This window comes from Styela clava, chromosome 5 (genome assembly GCF_964204865.1).
Source record: "Styela clava chromosome 5, kaStyClav1.hap1.2, whole genome shotgun sequence".
Taxonomy (NCBI): domain Eukaryota; kingdom Metazoa; phylum Chordata; class Ascidiacea; order Stolidobranchia; family Styelidae; genus Styela; species Styela clava.
The window spans coordinates 6,310,328-6,332,451 of NC_135254.1; the positions used below are offsets into that span (position 1 = coordinate 6,310,328).

General features: G+C 35.4%; 2 protein-coding genes across 5 annotated transcripts in view; both read left to right on the top strand.

Annotated features, from left to right (window-relative positions):
* Nucleotides 1–1,022: 1,022 nt before the first annotated feature.
* On the top strand, nucleotides 1,023–10,508 carry LOC120344092 (uncharacterized). 2 transcript variants are annotated; one of them, XR_013475353.1, is made up of 3 exons: nucleotides 1,023–5,211; nucleotides 5,709–7,310; nucleotides 8,389–10,508. XR_013475353.1 is itself a non-coding variant. In XM_078112505.1 (2 exons), the coding sequence occupies exons 1-2, from the start codon at nucleotides 5,191–5,193 to the stop codon at nucleotides 6,558–6,560; spliced, it is 873 nt and encodes a 290-aa protein (XP_077968631.1). In that variant the 5' UTR covers nucleotides 1,023–5,190; the 3' UTR covers nucleotides 6,561–7,552. The 2 variants fall into 2 exon arrangements, 1 of the variants encoding a protein (XP_077968631.1); XM_078112505.1 differs by lacking the exon at nucleotides 8,389–10,508 and having other exon boundaries at nucleotides 5,709–7,552.
* Nucleotides 10,509–14,649: 4,141 nt separating this feature from the next.
* The window catches only part of LOC120345196 (formin-binding protein 1-like), a 52,912-nt gene continuing 45,437 nt past the window's right edge, over nucleotides 14,650–22,124 (top strand). For 2 of the 3 annotated variants that reach the window (XM_039414629.2, XM_039414630.2), the window contains exons 1-3: nucleotides 14,650–14,808; nucleotides 15,128–15,294; nucleotides 16,209–16,356. In XM_039414629.2, coding sequence (XP_039270563.1) covers nucleotides 14,785–14,808; nucleotides 15,128–15,294; nucleotides 16,209–16,356 — 339 coding nt within the window. In that variant the 5' untranslated portion in view covers nucleotides 14,650–14,784. The remainder of the gene's footprint in view (nucleotides 14,809–15,127; nucleotides 15,295–16,208; nucleotides 16,357–22,124) is intronic. The other variant, XM_039414631.2, reaches the window with a different exon arrangement.

Here is a 22,124-nt window from a genome sequence, read left to right on the forward strand (position 1 = left end):
GATGGAAAATTATCGATCAATCTTAAGCGCGGCGGTATGGTTCATCGTGCTAAGCGTTAGGAATACGCTCGCCACCGCATCTCTAATTACTCTGCGTGGGTTCGCAGATTCGAGTCCCATGCAGGGGTGGTTATGAACGAGAGGATTGCTGGACTCCTGGCCTACGTAGGATGGTTCACGTAACCGCTGGTCGGTTACGGCCTCATCAGGTCCATGCTTCCGAAAAAAATAACTAACTAATCCCATACCCGACATGGAATGGTAAGTCGTGTTATCGGCTTTCCAAACTACGTGTAAATAAAACCTCATTACAGTGTATACCCGAGATAGACCCAGATTTCACATCAGTTCTGTAACAGTTGTCGTGAATAATCCTCAACAGGCAATCGTTGTAAATGATTGTGCATGCTTTGCAGCGAAATGCAGTTTATTTCGGTCTAGCTAAATCAAAAGAAATTATATTGAATGTATCTTGTCGGATGTGTGAGATAACCTAACACCCCAAGTGTAGTACTTAGGTTATAGCGATTTTCCCATTTGGTCGTAATTCACGTCACATTGACAAATCTTCGACGATGGTAATAGTTAGCTATAGATTAATAGCGATTTTCCCATTCGGTCGTAATTCACGTCACATTGACAAATCTTCGACGATGGTAATAGTTAGCCATAGATTAATAGCGATTTTCCCATTCGGTCGTAATTCACGTCACATTGACCAAATCTTCCACGATGGTAATAGTTAGACATAGATTAATAGGAAAATTGCTCAAAGAAAATTTAGGCTTACGCAAATAAATGAGATTAATCTCCGAGTAAAGTCAGGAGCGTTGGGCTCGGGCTACCACTAATGTGCCAATGGCTACTGGAACTAAGGAATTTCTGAAAAACAAATAATTCCAAACTGCTGAAAAATTTGAGCTGCGTGATAACGTGCATAAAATTCGTTATAGTTAATTTTTGTTTGTTTAATTACTATATTATAGTACGTAGTTTTATATTTTCATTAACTTTTATCTGCTATATTTACAGTTATATTATAATTACACAACAATGAATTCCCCGTTTCGCCGGTTTTTATTGGAATATGCAGATCGATCAAGATGAGCCTAACAAACACAAAGCATTTAATTCGAAGAATAAAGATGGAGTAAAAAGGGGAAACGTGCAAGGCACACTGAGGACAAACGCCATGTTTGCCAAGAATGTGGAAAAGTATTAAGCACAGCAGGCGCACTGAGTTTACACATACGCCTCCACAAAGAAGAAAAGCCTGTCAAATGTGAAATTTGTACAACACGCACGGCTTCATAACTGAAATATCCATCCCCAAAAGGGCAAAAAAAGCCTCGAGTGAGAATCGAACTCACGACCTTGAGATTATGAGACTCACGCGCTGCCTACTGCTATTTCTATTATGACGGGCGCATTATTTAGAAATGCCGACTGTTAATAAAAAAATATATATTGAAGTATACATGTAAACGTCCGTCAGATCATAGTCTAACTTCTTCGGGAAAAACGGAATATCTCTACAAACCAGAAAATATCATATTTGAAGATCAATTTAAGTTATTATGATAAATTTCGGTAAATTGCTTTTATGGACAAACAAACCGAAAACTCGGAAACCGCATGTAATCAAGGTAAATAGTTGAGGAAAATGCGGAGTAAAGACAGACAGACCATCGCTAGCGTTTTTCTTTATTTACCTTGGAAAGACCGTTTTTATGATTTTTCTGAAGAAGCAGTTTTATCTGAAGAAGCTGGACTAGGATCTAGCGAAATCTTATAAATATACTTGCCAGTTCATGGAAAGATAATACGCCATTCCTAATTATTTTGATTTGTCAATTATATGGCGACATCTTTCAATGCAGATATAAGAGCCAAATTCAATACCACGTGGGAGGGTCGATTGATTTGAAAGTTAAAAAGAAATATCAGCAAACAGGCTCTCAGAGAAAGCAATGGGCATTTATTAATTCTGTTTCTCTGTCGATAGCAGGACCATAATTGAAGCATGTAAAAGTTAGACAACTGTTCGATTTTTTTTTTCATTTTTGGACACGTCAATTAACATAACAACCGATTCAATATTATGTTCTTGTTAGTATTATTCTTCTCTTTCGTCCTGATGAAATCGCTTTTCTCTTCGAATACTGAACCAATTGCTTTAAAAATTTCAGTGGTTAATTAAAGATTGATTTTTTTGCCAGAAGGCTATTACTTTAACTTATTCCAAAAATTTCTGTGGACTTCAAGAGATTCGTTTTTTATGTTTCTGAATAAAAAATAGCGACACCTTGTGACGTGTCCATATATTCGAGCACAGCTCTCTTGTTCATACAACGGTTATTGCCGGACACGTAGTGGACCTATAGATCTTTTGCATTCTTTTGGACACCTAGCGGGAAACAAAAGAGTCGCTTTTCTCTTTGATTACTGGACTTTCAGTGGCGAAAGATGGAATTTTTCTCTAGAAGGCTATTACATTTATGTTTTTTAAATATTTTTTTTAGCTCCGTGGAATTTCAAATTTTGTTTGCTGTGACTTCACCGAAAGTGGCACGGACGCACATCAGATGATTTCGTGTTCGGCGTTTACCGGTGGATCTGGTGCTTAGCGACGTGGACTGTGGGACTTGAGATGGTAATATAGAAGTGACCCCGATAGAGATACTGGAAAGTCACCGCATATGATTTTCGAAAACTGTCGAAATGCTTTGCGTATCCATATATTTGAGCATAGGTCTTTTGTTATAAGTATAAAGTTTATTTTGATTTCCACGAAGAAAACAAAACACACAAAATTTTGGGAAAATCGGGAACTGACAAAACCATTAATAAAGTTTATGTTTAATACACGTGGAAGAACTACTTGTATCAGCAAACATGTATGAAGGCATAGAAAAAGCACGAACGTGTATCGATCGGGCGTCTGACTTATGTAACAAACACGCATTTCACTCTTCTCGCTCTGAACACGTCCCTACTGTTTTCTTACGCCATATCAGGATCTGCTATCATTCGGAACGGCCGAAATCGTTCCGGATCGGTATTACCCAAAGCGTATATATAATACAATCGAGGCAACGCTCCGACAATGGATGCCATCTTGTGCCTATTGTTCTCGGCCATCTAAAACGGCGTCTTAAGTGAAGTTTGCACACAATAATTGAAACATACCTATTATTTTCACTGATATTTTAGGAAGAAAAACTTTGAAGGTCGCGTTTTGAAGGAGAATCTCAGGTTAACATTTTTTGTCCGTAAAGCTCATTAATGTTCTACTGCTCATTTCCAAGCTGTACTAGACGAACAAATGACATCGTAGGATTGTTGTGGAGGCATTATTCAGCGTCAAATTGGCGCAACACTATAAAATCTTCAAAAAAATGACCAAAAATGGTTCTACGTTGTGTTTGTGATCAAATTTAACGCATTAGATAGTTTTTATGCTTAATATCGTTAAATATTTATGTAGCATATAGCTTAACGTTCAAAACCCACCTTTCGGCTTCATTCTAGCCCTTATAACAACTGACTTATTCGATTCGGTGTAACAACACGACGAAAATTTCCCATAAGACTCCATTGTTTCTCAAATATGGCACAAGATGACGTCCATGAACTAGTTTGACATTAGGCAAGTTGGTTGCCGGCCCTCGGTATTACCCACCTAATTTATTACACTCTGTGTGAGGTGGGGGCACGGTGGTCAATTGTGTAGTCTTACAGCTAGGCTGGCGCTTTAACCGATAGGCCATTGTGCTTATTAAATCAGTCCTTTTGTATCAATTTGTGTGACCTATTACTATCACAGTGGGAATTCAAACTCCAGCTGCAAGGCTTATTGTTTATCATTGATTATCTCGCGGTTATCACAGATTTCGTATTAATCAGCAATTTCCTTTAAACTATTACTTCCCGAGCAGTTCCATCTTTCTCATCAAATCTACAAAATAATCTTACAAGCAGTAAGATGTACAAGCAATAAGAATGGTTTGACATTGTGATTGACTGACAGCAGGTATATTTATATTGAGGACATATAGAATATAGTCGATGTAAGAAAAACGATGTAATTTGCCAATGCTGCGAAATTCTAAAGAGAAAAACTTTTCCAGAAGACTAGCCCACGTATACAATACGAAGTAGAGAAGTCGGAATATATAATCAGAAAAATACGATAGTATGATTTATCAGGCAATAGATATTATGGGGTGTACTAGTAGGGTATTGTGTACTGAATTGCCAGTGCTTTCTCCTTGTTTATTCTACTCCGTAATTGTATGTGTAAGGTTGCCACAAGGATGTTTGAACGATATAGTAATATAAAGATAAATAGGAATAACATAATCTCTCCACGGAATATAAAGTATATTTGTGAGCTTTCGTTAGAATGATTCTTAGTAAGCCATATCTTGTTTTGTATGAAGAAGTTTGTGCATGATCTAAACAAAGAGAGCTCACAAATATACTTGATATGTCGTGGTAAGAGATTATGTTATTTAGATAGATAGTTTACTCTGATACTTCATAAAATACACAAATTTGAAATGGAGACCAATTGATAGACATTGGTCAATATACGGTATATTAGACATTTTAAAAGTATCCTATTAGGGGTCGGTCGACATAGTTGACCTTGCAGTCTTGCCCGCCCCCTCCCGATTATATTCTATAATTTTTTTTTTGTCATTCATTGTAGTTTTACATTTTTTTTTATATATTCGGAAAATAAATCAATATTTCTCTATTATGGTGGTGGGCTGGGATTCGAATTACGTGACTCTGTGCAGCGGCGATGTGGCTTGGGGATATTCTGCGGATTACGTATTTACTATGATATACAATATAATTACAGAGATATAACAGTAGTTCCAATTTTTATATAAATCGTAAGATGTTTATAATCAATTTCGTCGATCCTTATTTTTCTTTGTGTCGTTTGACTCGTTTTGTCTTCTAAACGTTAATATATATGATTGTATATATTAATGGCTAGTGCGTATATTAATAATAATAGTAGTTATTATTATATACGCGTTAATACGATACGATTAATAATAGTTGTATTGTTATATAATTAGAAGAGTATAGCGCCTCGGTAAATGGAGAGTTGAATCAACTTTAAACACGATAAAAAACCGAGATCATTCAAAAGTAGCGAATATTCCGACATGTATGTTTATTTGTCTCGCAATGGTAAGGAATTATAGAATTGGTCGCTTTTTCAATTGTTTTAGGAGTTTAGTCAAGTCACGGGAGGTTGGTAATCAACAACGAGCTTGATTCTGGCTCCGTTACAATTTGAGAAAAAATGCATCGATCATATTTTATCAGGAGAGTAGATCAATTTTTGTCACGCTATATACACCGAGTCTCCCGTACACCGTACTCCCGAGTCTATCTTCACTTGTAGCCCTTCGGTGATTTGAATAACCAACCACTCAGTTTTGGTATTAGTTTCAAACTAGTTGGTGTGAATAATGTTTAAGACGTAACTCGCTATAATATGATTGTGCATACGTGGTAACAACTTGTAGATTGTTTTATTTCAGTCTGACTAGATTAAACAGGCGATACTAAAATCAGTTCCTATTGCTAATACCCCAAATTCGCGTACAATTGCGTAAAAATTTCGATGTCATAGTATATATTTTTTAACATATTATGATTTTCAAAACCTGCTCCTTTTTCAGAAACCGCAATCTTTTCTATTTCCGATATATAATACAATTTCTGCTTCGACATTACCACTGAATTTCCGCATTTCCAAAAATATGCAGATCGGCCAAGATGAGCCGAGCAAACGCGAAACATTTAATTCAAAGAATGAAGATGGAGTGAAAAAGGGGAAACGTGGAAAGCACACTGAATGCAAACGCCATGTTTGCCAAGAATGTGGGAAAGTATTAAGCACATCAAACGCACTCAGGTTACACACACGGCTTCACAAAGAAGAAAGGCCATTCGAATGTGAAATTTGTAACAAGACGTTCACTCAAAATGGTCATTTGACCAGACATATATCAATGGTACATATGAGAGAGAGAAAATATTCCTGTGATGTCTGTGGAAAACGCTTCGCGGAAAAGTCTAATATAAAGAAGCATTACGCCAAAAAACACGCGGAACCAGGAACAATAAAAAAAGCAGACAATAACAAGCCAAGGCCATTTACCTGCGAAGTTTGTGGAAAAACCTTTGTGTTTGAATTAGTTTTGAATAATCACAGAGTTGTGCACACCGGGGTAAAACCTTATACATGCGAAGTCTGTGGCAAATGCTTCGGTTATAAAGTATCCTTGAACAAACATATGCAAACACACGCGGGACAAAATCTTGTCAAAGAGAGACCCTTCGCCTGTGAAATATGCGGTGCCAAGTATGCAAAGAAAAATGAACTGCGACAACACAGCGTTGTACACACTGGTGAAAAACCATACTCTTGCGATTTATGCGGTAAAACTTATGGGTGGAAAAAAAGTGTAAAAATACACAAGTTGTCATCGTGCTTTGCCAAACATGCAGATTCAGAAACTCACTTATGAGTGTTATAAGTGCATTTATGTTGTGTAAGTCTCAGACCACTTTCGTTTGCATGGTTATCTCACTTTGTGTCGTTTTTGTTTTATATCAGACCTTCGAGACATGCGTGGATACTTATTTGATCAAAGCGCTTGATTTTTTTCTCCCAATTTTGTATTTATTACTGTTATGCATAAATTACCAGTGTCTCCGCTCAAATTATTATTGTTTTTTTTAGCCCCTCCTCAAATATGAAATGGTATTTTTTACTCTATTTTATATTTTTGTTTGTACAAAATGTCTTTTCATTATGTTAATAAATAAACGATTGTCTTCAAAATTTCGTTTCGAACTTCAAACATTAGTTTGGACTCTACTCTATCAAGGCTCTTTCAAAATTGGCCTGTCGGTCGTTCTTCGGAATCCTGACTAATTGTGGAATATTTGGTTAAACGATGTGGCGTGGTCGCCCTTTTAAATAAGTCATGGCAATACCAAGATAGCCTACATGGATAATAATGCCTCATTGCCGCTAATATACAATATAATAAGGCTAACTTTTGCTAATTAGCTAAATCAACATTTCCCGCCTAGTTACCAATCCCGGTGATCCCAGTACCAGCTAACCAACTCTTGATTTCAAATGCATGGATTTACGTATGTCTATCTCGTGGAGATAAAAATTCTGCGACCGGAAGGTCCAATTTATATCTATTATTATTGTTCAGCAGTTCACAAGATACTCATCGCAACATTGCCTAAAGTTTGACAGGGTATTTATCGCTACTTCAAAACTTGCATTATGAATTATCCTAATCCTACCAGTAGAGTTAAATTCTACAGGTCCTATTTCTGCTTGTTTGATTGTGTTGTCAATCAACTTCAGCAACTAACTTTTGACACAGTAGTAAAACACACATAAGCACATTCAATATTGATAGTTTAGTTCAGTGTTTCTCAAACTTTTCCTTCTCTCGGAGCACTAAGCAAATAAAAAAAAATTGCGGCACATTTGTAAAATGAAATATAGTTGCATTGAACAAATTAATTCTGCAAATGTTAACGCGATATGTGTACCTGTTTAGAGAAACAATTGAAACGAGGTTCCGCCGCTCCCTTTTTTGCTTTCAATTTCAGTCATAGCAGAAAATCCGTGTTCACAGAGCCATGAATACACAAATGGTTAGATTATTTTGATGGATTTTCCACCGATAAATGAGTTGAATTTGTAAGCAGATAGCCAAAACTCGTCCGAATTCGCTTTTCTGTTAACCTAAATAAGCGCGAAAGTCAACATGATGGAGGTGGAAGCCTCGTTTACAAATACATTATAACAATACAATTATAACGTGACAATCACACTTACTACAACGACAACGCAATAATATTTATAATGAATAGCGCGCACTGAACTCTCGCAAGCTCGCCCGTTGCATGCGTGCCTATGTGTATTACGAAAAGCTTGTTTTCTAAAATTCCCTAAAGCTCTGCGGTACACCTGAGCATCTCACGCGGCACGCAGTTTGAGAAACACTGATTTAGCTATTTATTTGATTTACAACTTTTTTTCAGAAATGCAACCGAAACTGACAAATATCATGCAAAACCACAACGAGGCAACGTTTGCAACCATCCTTGATTATGAGTCTGATTGGCTGCATGAATTGCAGTCGTTTCGTCATGGTTAACTTTTTCCTGATTAGTTATTCATTCATGCGTGCCTATGTGTAATACGAAAAGCTTGTTTTCTAAAATTCCCTAAAGCTCTGCGGTACACCTGAGCATCTCACGCGGTACGCAGTTTGAGAAACACTGATTTAGCTATTTATTTTTTTTACCACTTTTTTTCAGAAATGCAACTGAAACTGACAAATATCATGCAAAACCACAAAATCGAGGCAAGGTTTGCAACCATTCTTGATTATATGATGGGTCTGATGGGCTTCATAAATTGCAGTCGTTTCGTCATTGTTAACTTATTCCTGATTAGTTATGGTTATGGAAATAAACAAGGAAATCGATGCCCTGGGAAACATCCCACAGACACCCGATTCAATAGAGCAGTGATTTTCAACCTTTTTTTGTATCGCAGAACACTTTTTTTAATCTAAAGTTGTGGCGGAACACCAAACGAGATTTTTGGAAATAAACTATATTATGCAATTAACTGACATCGATCATTTTGGCATGAAAATAAAATAACAAAACTAATATTATAGCTTGTCAACTTTAGCTGGAAAAGACGTGATACATTCCGATTCAGAGCTACAAGATCTAAAGTACGGTACAAATGAATGTTTTTGCGAGTTTGCTTATGAATATATACTATGATTAGCTAGAAACAGAAATTGTATTTTAATGTGATATTTGGGTCTGATGAGGTTTTTGATGAGTTTTAAATATTTTATTCTGGCTGTAATTGAGGACACGCAGCTCTTTCTCAACGGCTCTCAATTTCTTGCGTTTTTTTTATGCGCAACAGGAGTCCAGAAGGTCGGAGGTCAATTTGGAAATTAATAGAAACATCGAAAATTGGCATCAAAGCAATTTTTACTGTTTAATTTTGTCATAATCGCTACTTTTTTTGCCCCCTGAACGTTTTCATATTACCGCCTTTGTTCTTATGCGCAAGATTAATTCTCGCCGATCGGCGGAGATCTAAGTTTCATATTTTGTTATAACTATATGCGTTCACATCGGCGACAGATGTTAATGACATGAGGAAGCGATTTTAAATTCCAACTTAATTTTATTCTGATTTTCATCGTTTACCCCGGCTTTGATCTAACTTATCGCCGTTTGCAAATTAAACGTCCCAGTTTTAAGCGAATAATATTATCATTATCGAGCACACATATAATAAGACGATAATTGAGTTTCTTATGCTCCACATTGGTGTCAGTGTTATTTCCGAAATAAATCAATTAGATACTGTGATTAGATAAATCTGTGATTGCGTGAATCTTGAATGTTGATTTAAAAGCTGAAATCTACGTGGTCATTAGGCAAAATGACGATAAAGATCACTTCTTGAACGATGTTTTACATACGCGACCTGATGCCAAAAAATTGTAAACAATTTTGTGCCCAATTGCTTTTGTGCCTAATAGAGGGAAGACGCTGATTAGAATTACCGTAAATGCTCGTTTTAACGCCCGGTCTTGATTAAGGGCCCGTTTGAATAGCCGCCCGTGTGAACAGGATATGAAAATAAATATAAGGGCCGGTGCTTGAATACCCGCCCGGTGTAAAAGTTTTTTTTTTTGGCCGATTTGTACCCGCGGTGCGTAGAAAAAGTCAAAATTTTCATTAATCTCGTTTAAATCATACTTGAGAACTGGAAATGACAATATACGGTATTAATTATTGTAACGATCGATCTTATCTACCGGTATTTTTGTGTGTAATTTTACTTTAAAATTAACAAGCGCCCCTGCTTGAATAAGGGCCGGTTTGAATAAGGGCCCGGTTAGTGAGTATGTTTAAAAAAATAAGCGCCCGGGCTATAAACGAGCAAATACGGTAATCACCTCAAGTTTTAACGTTTTCTTTTTTAACAAAACATTACCGCGACCATTATCATCGCTAAATTCGTTACCTACAAATTCACAATTTTATTTACGGAATTTGCGAATTCAACACTTCACGTGACGATTTTGATGATGCCACGCCCTAATATTTACTACAAGAAAAGCTTCAAAATGCAACGAATGTAATCTCCTCCGACTTCATGACTCCATTTAGGCCGAGGTCATTTATCTTTCCGTTTGGTAGCGCACATAAGGTAACTACCTGAAAATGATTTTAAAATGTTCCTTAGAAATTTAGTAACAAATATTGCCTTGTTCCCACTTCCAAAAGTTACACGTTTTACAGATAAGACGCTTTTATTACAATAAATAAGTGTTACCATCTGTCCTATTTTCTCTGCTTTTTCTGATTTTCTCTGTTTTTCCGGTATTGCAAACAGATGGGCTTGGATGGATTCATATTGAAATACTTTTTTCTGTATTTTTCTGCAATTGGAACTGCTCATTAAACTCATGTTGGAGACTTCATTGAGGTTTTCAATTCATTTTTTTCTCCACTATGAAAATTTTTTGAGGTTAACGAGGCATTAATAAATAAAGCTAAGGAATTTGTTTGTTCACTGTATGAAGAGGATATGAAGAATGTAAATGATACCAGGGCACGTCTATTTAACACTGGCAAACATAAGATTGATTCACTGATTCAATGATTCACTGAAGGAGCATGTGGCCCTCAAATCAGTTCTTGAGTTGGCAAACTGCAAATGTAAGAAAAATAGTCAAAATAATTTATGCAAGCGTGCCAAAATCAACTTAAATTGCACCGATTTTTGTTTTTGTATTGACTGCAAAAATCACAGTACACTTATAGAGAAAATGTCGATTTTCGAGATAGTGGATTTCGAAAACAATTCAGAAGAAAGTGAATTAGATATTGCAGTTGATTTAATAAGTATCATTTGTTCGTTTGTTTTTTCGGACATCTGTTAGTGTCGTAGTCCTGTTTCTAGAAATAATATTGCCTTTGGTCAAATACATAGCCACATAAACTAAAAAAAGACTAATTGTAATATTTCTGTTCACTATGTTATGTACATTCATTTAATTTTCTTGACTTTTTCGGTAAATTTCTAAGTAAGAAATAACTGATTTATTTGTGTTTTCGTGCTCACGATGTTAATTTGTGACTTCATTGCTTAAAAATAAATACGTTTGATAGCTTCAATAAAATGGATGTAGCTTTTTATGCTGTTCTTGTTGTAAACTGCTTGTGGTTATTACATAAAATTTATTCGCTAATGTGAATCAGCGTTGTTGGTGTCGCTGCTTCGAGGTCACTCGCGACTCCTGTCACACAATTAAAGTATTTTTTGTTGTTGGTTACATGTATGCCATATTTTTCGTAATCCACCTAATAAATTATGATTGACTGAGGAAGTCCGATTTTGGTCAGGCAAAACATTACAGGAATACATTTGTGTTAGTGTGCTGTAGGGCTCTCGAATTGGATAGTTCTTATGTATGTGTTGTAAACCTATGGTTATTGAATTTCCGGGAACCACTTATATTCAATTTCGCATCAGAATTGTGGAACAAGCTGTAATGCGTTCAGTATGTTCATTTTCACACAAAACTGAAGAATTTATTTAGTTATCAGATGTGCGCTACGAAACTCATTTTCTGGGCGTTTTCAAGGCTTCGTCTTACGGCCCATATCCGTGGTAAGGATCTACAAGTGTTTACTAACTTACTTATACATTTTCAACAACGTCTTAGCATAACTTAACTAATAATAACTAAACAGGGCTATGGAAAGGCTGCCCAACTCAACGCAAGGTCGAGCAATAATAACTAATATTCATCCGCTCGCTAACAGCTGATTCAATTGTTACGTCATGCAGAAGTCATTGTTCATTGCCGAAAATGTAGAGAATATTGGACAGATCGTAGCACATATTTCTTGTAGTAAAAGCGTCTTTTCCGTAAAACGTGCAACTTTTGGAAGTGGGAACAAGGCAATATTTGTTACTAAATTTTTAAGGAACATTTTAAAATCATTTTCTGGTAGTTACCTGATGTGCGCTACGAAACTCTAGGCATTTTTCAGGGCCTCGGCTCGCGGCCTAATTTATAGTCGAGTATAAGGCGCGGCGGTGTGGCTCAACGGGCTAAGCGTTAGGAATACGCTCGCCACCGCACCTCTAATTACTCTGCGTGGGTTCGCAGGTTCGAATCCCATGCAGGGATGGTTATGTGCGAGAGGATTGCTGGACTCCTCGCCGTCGTTGGGTGGTTCACGTAACCGCTAGTCGGTTACGGCTTCCTCCACCACCAAGTCCATGCTTCCGGAAACAAACAATATATAACTAATCCCATACCCGACTTGGAATGGTAACCGGACGAGAGGCCGTGGTTCGCCATATGGATAAGCCGTCCTATCGGCTTTCCTCTCCCCCGGGATAAATATGTAAATCCTATCCTTTCCTATCCTAAGGTTCACATTTTTGGAATATTATTTGGTCAAGAATGGAGTGGATCACAAAAAATATACGCCGAGATAAAGTTCATTAAAAGAAAATATGGCCTGTCATTTCTCATCTGGTTACAAGTATTTTATACCAACTTCTCAAAACTCTGACTCGCCATTTTCAAATCGACGCTATTTATATTATTCGAATTACGTCATAATACTTCAAAAAAGCAATTTTTTCGCGTAACACCTGGAGGTCTCTCGCGGAACACCGGTTGAAAATCACTGCGTTAGACTAGAGGAGGTAAAGGGCCGAATCTCATCGCGAGAGCATAGTTTCACAAGTAAAGGTGGGCCCACATCCGCAATCCAGCGTATGCCTAGCGAGATTTATGAACTGTGGCCAACAGGTCGATCGCCATGTCTCGAATAGTCGATCGCGTCTGATGTTGAGTGAATTTAATAACACAAAAAAATTAAAAATTAACGCGAACCAGGTTCATGCAGCGCCGGTTGTGGGCAAGCCTGATGATTATTAGGCCTTAGATGTGAAATGTATGATTCGAATAAATCTTAACTTAATAATGAAAATTTACTTCGGGTTGAATTATATCATCAAATTAACAAATTCAGTACCTACGGTACCGTATTCGTGTACCAATACCGTACATGTATGACCTTATTACAGATCAGTCGATCACAGCTATTTTGACGATTTTAGTCCATCGCAGTCCAGCAGTCGTTAGTTAGGTTGGCCACCTCTGCACAGCAATGTCTGAATGTAGGCATTTGCAATTTGTTTCATTTTTCTAGTTTAGTTATAGATATTCTAACTATTTATACAGTTATATGGACGTGAACCGCAGTCAAGTTCTCACACAGTAAGAATAATATAACAGTATAACATAAGACCCTAAATCCTACATGCTGCCAAAAAATATCAGACAATAACATGAATTAGGCCTGGTTTTGTTGGCTAGTTTGAGATTGCACTTGTATATTTTGTATTGAAAGCTGTAGTCTTAAGTATACTGAGTATAAAAGGTTGACAGTTTTATTGTTTTTAAATTCCTAATATAGAAAAAATAGTGCCACAATCATGCAGTCACACCACTGCACCTGCACCATGGCAGCTAAGATTGGAAATTGGCAGTGAACTGCAGAATTGTGAAACATTAAAAAGTCCATGAATAGGAAATGCTTGGATGTGTTGTAAACGGAGTACCGTAGACTGTGAGATGAGCCTGCGACAGTGCGAACCAAACAACAAGATATAAATTACAGTAGTTGAAAAACAAATAAAACTGTTTGTAGTTGCGTAGGTTTTTCCAACCTGTTGTTTCATACAGTCATAACAGACTTTTCAGATGACCAGGTTGAATATGACAGTTTGAGTTAAGAGTTTTCCAGTTCTTTGGAAGTTGTTTAAAACTAAACAAATACATGTGGATTTATATATTTTTTTACCTATATATATTTCTCTAACAAAGTAACGGAATATATCCAGACGAGAGGCCGTGGTTCGCCATATGGTTAAGCCATCTTATCGACTTTCCTCTTTCTCGGGATAAATATGTAAATCCTTTCCTATATCGGTAACAGCACCAACCGAGTTTGACAGTTCTTTTTGAAAGACATGTTCAGAGTAACACAGCCCATTCTGCCATTATAATTTTATGATATCAGTAAATGCACAGCCAATACACGTTTTATTTTTGACTGTTCAAGTATTTTTGACTGATCAATATCTAAGCAATTTTTGTTTCGGTTATGAATAAAACTATTTTCAGACTCGTGTTTTATACTAGTCGTCGACAAACTTAATGTACTCCTGGGCCAAATATGGACGATAGCGTGCAGGCCCCATTAATTTCATAAGATTGAAGCACCTGCTATTTCTATTCCTGTTTCCAACACAACTAACGGTATACATGTTGGGCTAATTACTACAAAACAAATGCCATACAACAGACATTGTTACGATATCTGTGCGCAGATGATAATAAGTTCATGAGCACTTTTGTTTTATGCATTAAAAGTGAAGTCGAGGCAAATTTGCCCAGCGCTGTTTTACACATTCAACAAATTTGAATCTATTTTGAAAGATTGGAAATATACAGTTTAAAATAATGTTTGTTTAGGTTTATCAAATTACCGGTATTGTAAAATATAAAACGGTTTCAGTATTTTGTCGTTTCAGAGAGTAATACTAAGTCATAGAAAGTCTTGAAATCACTTAACTACATTATGGATTGGGGCGTTGAACTCTGGGTAAGTACAGACGTGAGACTTTGTTTAATGTTGAATGCAGTCTTGTGTTGGGCTAAAGTCCCGAATTCCAAACTTCTTACTTCATTTTAAACAAGGCTTTTCTAAGCCACTGATGTGTATGGTACTAATTTTCAAGAACACTGGACTATTAGTAGTTAACATTGCCTGTCAAAGTCGTGACTACACTTGGGTGAGGCAGTGGGCTTGTTTGAAATTTATAATAGTCAAGTTAGACCACAGCTAGCGGGTGTTATGCTAGGATTTTCCAAAAGCAGTCCTGCATCAAAACAACTCCAAAAACAAATCTACAATTTCCCAGGATCAATTTGAAAATGTGGACAAACATTTGCACCATGGAATAGAATATACGGATAAATACATGAAATTTGTGCAAGAAAGAAGCTCCGTGGAACAGGATTACGCAAAACAACTTCGAAGACTTGCAAAAAAATATTCGCCTAAAAAGAAAGACGACGATGCATCAATGTAAGTGAATCATTTTTTGAAGGTTTGCGTATCTTCTCAGACCAAACTCTGTATAAGAAACTACTATTAGAGGTTTACGTGTTTTCTCAGAATAAGCATTTGTGTGAGAAGCTTCTTTGGAGGTTCACGTATCCTCTCAGGACAAGGCTAGAATACTTCGGGAGTACTCAAGGCTTTTTGTAAGAAGCTACTTTTGGAGATTTACGTATTCTCTCAGACCAAGCTCTGTGTAAGAGGCTACTTGGATATGCCCAATAGTTGTTATAAAAAATTTGCTCCATACAAAGTTCTGCACAGGCAGCCACTGAGGTTACTATAGTTCAGTACAGCACACTATCCAAATTCCAAGTATTTTCCTTCATTTTGTTTAATAAAACAAACACTCGATGTGTCTCACAAACGAGGGGCGTCTGGGACCACGTCAGATGCCTCATATCGCGCCATGCTTGTCTCAATAATAATCTAAATTAATCGCAGCCGTCACATGACCAAAATTGCTGTTTTTTGCTAAAAACTTTCGAATACTACGATAAAAAAAATTTTCCTTTAGTAAATATGATCATTTTTTCCCAAGGAATTCAATGATGACGTTACTAGATTGCGCTTTTTTGTAGTATTTTGCGCAACTTCATTATACTGTATTATTATCGATATTGAGGGACAACAATGTCCAGACGTCTCCCAAAGGAGGGATGTCTGATCATCTGTAAAATGGGTTTCTCTGAAACGGGACAATGCCACCCGATTTCTATAGTGTGTCGTTCTGTAGTTAGGATGGATTGTAATCTTTCCATTTTCCATCCACTCTTCTTTTTCTATGGTGGTATTTGAATCTCCAACAATCCGGGCAGCATAATCAGCAGAATATCAATATCAGATTTCCTGTTCAAATCATCAAATTTGTATTTTCTCAGATTTTCAACAAATAAAGCTTTTGCAAGTCAGCTTGCAGAATTGAATGATATAGCAGGACAACATGAGATTGTTGCCGAAAGTCTTCTGAAGTCAATCGTTAAGAATTTACACGCATTCATCAACGAACTCAGACTCGAGAAAAAGAAGGTATTTCATTGTTCAATTATTACAGTGAGAATTCTATATCACTTGCTATGTCTTATACACACAGATTGTAAGTACAGGGTGTCCATAAAGTCTCTTTACAATTTCAATTTTGTTATCGAATCAGTTCTCAATATATCTTAACCAGGTTTGTTGTTTTTTAGTCAGTAATTGTTCAAGTTTTAATTTATTTTATTTAATACATCTGTGAGGGCCAAAACAATATATAGGATTGAAAAATTCCTTTTGGAATTTAAAAAATTCTAGGACTTTATGGACATCCTATATATATTCCATCTAATATTTTTAAATTGAGTTGGCCATGCAGATTCAAAAAGATTCGGTTTATTTTTTTCCGAACTAAAATATTTTGCGTATGTGCTTGTTCTGGTCATATGAATGAATTGGTTTCATGGTTGGAAGTTTAGACAGTAAGTGTAGGTTATTACATTATATCCTCAAATATAAGCCGACCCCAAAAGAACGGCCCTAAAACGGTGAATTTATGAAAATTTGCATATAAGCCAACCCTACAAATCGTAACACTTATTATTAACACGACACATACTTTTTGACACAACTAATTTTTGTTATAAATTATTTTTAAACTCTGCTTATTTGTGAGGATACAATATCGTAGGTGAATAAATCAAGTTATGAAGATTTGGAAAGATTTTGTATGATTATGTTTATGGTCATCCTGTATGAAACACTGGCATAACATGTCAAAGCTATTTGGTTCAAATCTCATGCCCAAAATCTCACCAGTTTTGTATAAATTTATTAATAAGCTAAAGTTAGACGGGAAAAAATTGATTCTTTTCAAAATACATAGTAATAACACAATACAGTGATTGTATGTCTACATTGTTACTCAAAGCGAAGATGTGAAAATACTTGTCAGTTGAAATAATGTACTTGGTAAATGTAAGCATGAAGCGATTTATGAAGCTCATTCATAAATTTTTTATTAAACAAAGCTTATTAAGTAGACTCATCAAAGGAATTTTGTGATCAATACTCTATTGCTTAATTATTGATAAATTTTTGATTGAAGTATTTTTATCATGAATTGCTAATCAATATCGGTATGGGGGAAATACCAGTCATAGCTTGATGAGGGAAAATGATTTTTGATGGAAGAGGTATATTGCTTTTATTAATTAAGCAAATTGAGATGGATTTTTCTCATGTAAATGTGTAAATAAATCTTCCATAACTCTTAGTCTCTCTGACTACTCCTAAATCGATGCTATTTGAGCGAGAGATCTACCTCCATATGTAGCCTACACCTGGGGTCTGACGAGAGGTAGTCTTCAGGCTAAAGAAGTACTCTTAAAGTTTGTCACACCCTGGACCTTTTTGATGCTTGAATAACGAATAGCTAAGGAATTTCATATAGACCAAAATCTTTTCGATTCGCCATTATCTACCTAACTTTACATCTTGTGGTCACAGGATTTGAAAACCAATAAATTTAACAGTAGCCTACTTCAAGGTCACTAACATAGTTAGACCGGTACTCCAGTTGTGTGTGTACCAGGTTAGGGTTAGGCCATAGTTTTATTCCGATTTTCCTTATTTTAGTTCCACAAGCCCACAGGCTTCCGTATCTTTACACAACTTGATGTAAAGGAGGCGAACAAAAGTAGTTGCCTCCATGTTACTTCATTACTTACTTACACATACTTCTGGAGCATCGTTACACCAGCATACCAACCTATGCGCAATCTTTATAAAAGAGTGTTTAATACTGTATCGTTAACAGGAGTTAACAAGAGTGTTTGACATTCGATTTTACTCAGCAATTCTCTAGGGAAAGTCATGACTCAACATGTCTTGACATAGTTCTAGTTTCATTCTATTTTATTACACAATGCTTACAGGAAAGAAATGCTATATTGCATAATGTAGAAAATGGTTGTGGGGAATACTCCGAGTATGTGTATTTGAATTTTGGTACTGTCCGCAATTTATATGAATATTCATGGGTAGTTTACACACTTAATTTTCTATTTATCTATCAGATTAATTGTTTTAGGATCCATATTATGGAACTTGCTAGAAATAAGGCCATGAACACATTTTTTGATAAACCTGATTTAAAATCTTGGCACAAGACACATCAATGCGATAAATTTCATTCGGCGCAATGGGTTACTGAATCATGACTTCACCGCAAAAATGGTAAATTTCTAAAAAAAATCTCTTTGCCTAGCAATAATTTTAATTTTCTTTGAAGTAGTTCCACAATAAGAATAGATATATTGGTAAAAGTCAATATCATTTTAGTATAAGATCATTCTCTATTCGAAACTCAGCAAACCTAGGTTGGAAATAATATAGTATAGTATATTAATATTGCAACATTCTAATACATCGAAAAACAAAACAATATTGTTTACTTGCTGACTCATCTCTATCAGTAGTAGTTGCGACTTCCCACTTTCCGATATGAAAAATGATTTTTATTTTACCAATCAAGTGTGGCCTGGTGTTGTGGCAGGAAGTATGATCATACAATGAGGCTTCAGTGTGAATAATAATATCAGTCTCGCTCTACGTAACGTCTAAGTTGCGTTTACGTACATTGAATAAAAATTATCAGCGTCATTTATATTCTGACACCTGGTTACGTATTTAGTTTCCTCTTCATGAAATGTGGATCTTTATGTTGGAATGATCCGAAACAACATGACACCTAGGGGTAGATCTTCCAGTATGAAAATTGAATTCTTTTACAAATCATCACCCATGATATTCTAGTTCGTTACATGTATAAGAAAATACATTTGGTACAAATACATTTTATTGATGTCTGTAGCATCCAAGTTCGTTTACGTATGCTGAAAAATAATCATCAGCGCCATGTGTATACTGGAACCGGATGCCGTATTTAGCTTCCTCTTCATGAAATAGGACCTTTATGTTGGAATGGCCCGAAAACAATGGCACATAGTGGTAGGGTGTTCATTGAAAATTATTCTCTGGCGACATGTTAGTTCTTAAAATATCAAATCTTGTAAATTATTTAATATTTTTGGTGCGGGTGTGTGATGCAGGTAATAAACCTGATCGCATATCTATGTAGTTTATTCTCCATGAAATAAGATATGTTTTGGATTGTCCTCAAATAAATATATGTTAGATTGCATTACCCTTGTTGCCAGATAAAAAGATAGAAATATGTTTAAATCTGGCAGCCACGATACGTTTCTTTTAGAACATTGAATGGTGTTCTTGGCAATGTCAGGACCAAAACTTGCTTTTTTTTCAACCAGTGGACCAATTGTTTCAAGATATAATATGAGACATTGTTGAAATAGAGTTTTGAACAAATTTTGCATCAAAATCATTGCATCAAGAGTCCATAACATAAATTTATTCAGTTCAGTATGACTTAATAAATCACCTTTTTACCACAAAAAAGTGAGGAATGAGGAAAAACGAGAAAAAACAATAATTTTAAATTTTGCTGAACTAAATTTTTGAAGAATTCATAGAGCAACTGATAGATGACAACAGTACTGTTGAATTTTACTAGGAAATTCACTTTCTCTAATATTTCCTTGTGTATTATATTTCTTGTTTTCATGCAGCTTGCAGGCTGACACACTTTGCGTTAGGAACGATTTGCATTCCTCAATCAAACCCTAACTGAGTATTCATATATTAATAGGCGGGATAACCGAAAAAGATCTGTAAATTTAATCAGTTCAATGGGACCTAATAAATTACCTTTTCACTGCAAAAAATGGTGATTTTCACAAGAAAATACAATAATTTAAAATATACAAATTTTCTAAAAAATCATTGTTTCCTATTAGTAAATTAAAATACATTGACAATCATGTACTGGACTGAAAGATATGTTCGATAATGATGGTTTTCTATTTCAAACTTTCGAAAAAGATTTTAAAAAACTGAGAGCTGTCATTCATAATTTTCGTTGTGCAACCGAATCTACTTCCTCTAATATTGTATTGTTTATATTTCTAGTTTTCATTCAGCTTGTTGGCCGACATACTTTTAATTCTATTTCAGTAAACTGGTCAACTGAATTGTCAAGTTTTATAAATAGGGCAGTAATACTTCAGATTGCGTTTTTTGATTAATTTATGTTCACTAATAATTGTTAATAATTTTGTTGTCTGTGGTGATTTCTGTATTTCTAAAGCCTTCTAATAAAAGGATTCAATAGCATTGCTGTTACCGCAAATATCTTTCTGTGCAGAAGTCAAGAATATTTGTTTTCTTTTTGTTATTCATAACCACAGATTCAGATCTTGTTTACTCGTACCCGTGGTAATCCAATGATAGCATATATTACTACTCAATTGTCTGAAACATTTTCCTTTCAAATATATTTTTTTAATGATTTGCTCTTCCTGTTTCGATTGAAATAATTAAATCACTGATTTTTATTCGCATTATGCAAGCAAGCGTTAAGTAAAATCATTAAAATAATATAAAAATTTTACAATTTATGAACTGTTTTCGTAATCTATATTTGACTGGTAACTGGACGAGAGGTTTGTTATATTATTAGGCAAGCTCATCACTTTCTTGTACCTTATTTACCAAATATAAGAAATCATATCTAGAAATGTTAGATCTATATTGGCTTGTAATACAGTTTCATCTTACATTATCATGTAATCTCTGATAAGAAAATAAATATAAGCGAGATAAGATAATGAATTTCCCGAACAAACTGAATTTGTATTGATAGCATTCTGGTGATTTGGGCACGGTTTTAACCATTTTCTGTTTATGATATTGTTTATTACTTATGTTGTCTTGATCAATCGCAGCATGATTCTAATATTATTTTACAGTGGCGATTATATTTATAGAGGGCATAATTATAGTCTGGAACAACTAAATTATGACATACAGGGTGCGAAATGAACCATTGTTTTTGTAAAATTTGAAAAAAAAAATAATTTTGAATCAGTCTTCCCAATTTTATATACACTCTAGGTGGGCATGACGGTTGGTAATGAACAGCGTCCTTTACAATTAGATTAACAAAACAGATTATGCAAAAAGCATATTCTGATTCTGGCGATAGCCTACCAATAATCTTTTAGTTTCACTCTAGGTGGGCATGGGGTTAATGAAAAATTAACCACTGTGAAATTACAGCTTACTGTATGTCGCATTTCCCAAAAAATTGATTTTTTGATCTTCTATCATAGACCAGGGTGAAATAAAGAAATATTCACTTATGACCGTCCCTGGTTTTATGTCTGTTCACGGTTTGGCAATTTAAATCAAAATATTACAAAAATGCAGTTTTTTAATTAATCAAAATGTGACATAAACCAAACTGGTCCTACTGCCGCGAAATGGCAATGAACAATGTCACTACAAGTTCAGCGAAATAGTTAGTGATACAAAATGTTATTCAAATTCCATTCCTCTATTCCCCTGAGCGTTATAAATACCATTGTCGGTTAGTCATTGCATGCAATGGGAGGATTTTTGGACCCGTTCTATCTTACATCTCATGCACTTTACGAATTGAATAGACGAGCAACGTGACCATATTTATTTTAGATATCTAATATAATATGCGTTTCAGTGGGATAATTTCAAACATGTATTACGAAAACGTATTAAAACGCTACTTAATTATATGACTAATCATGTCCTTTTTGTCATATTACTAAAACTTGTTCGACACAGAAATAGTTAACCTGTTATGGACTGGATGAATTTTATGTTATAATATATTTAAAATTGCAATTTGTTTGACAAGATATAGT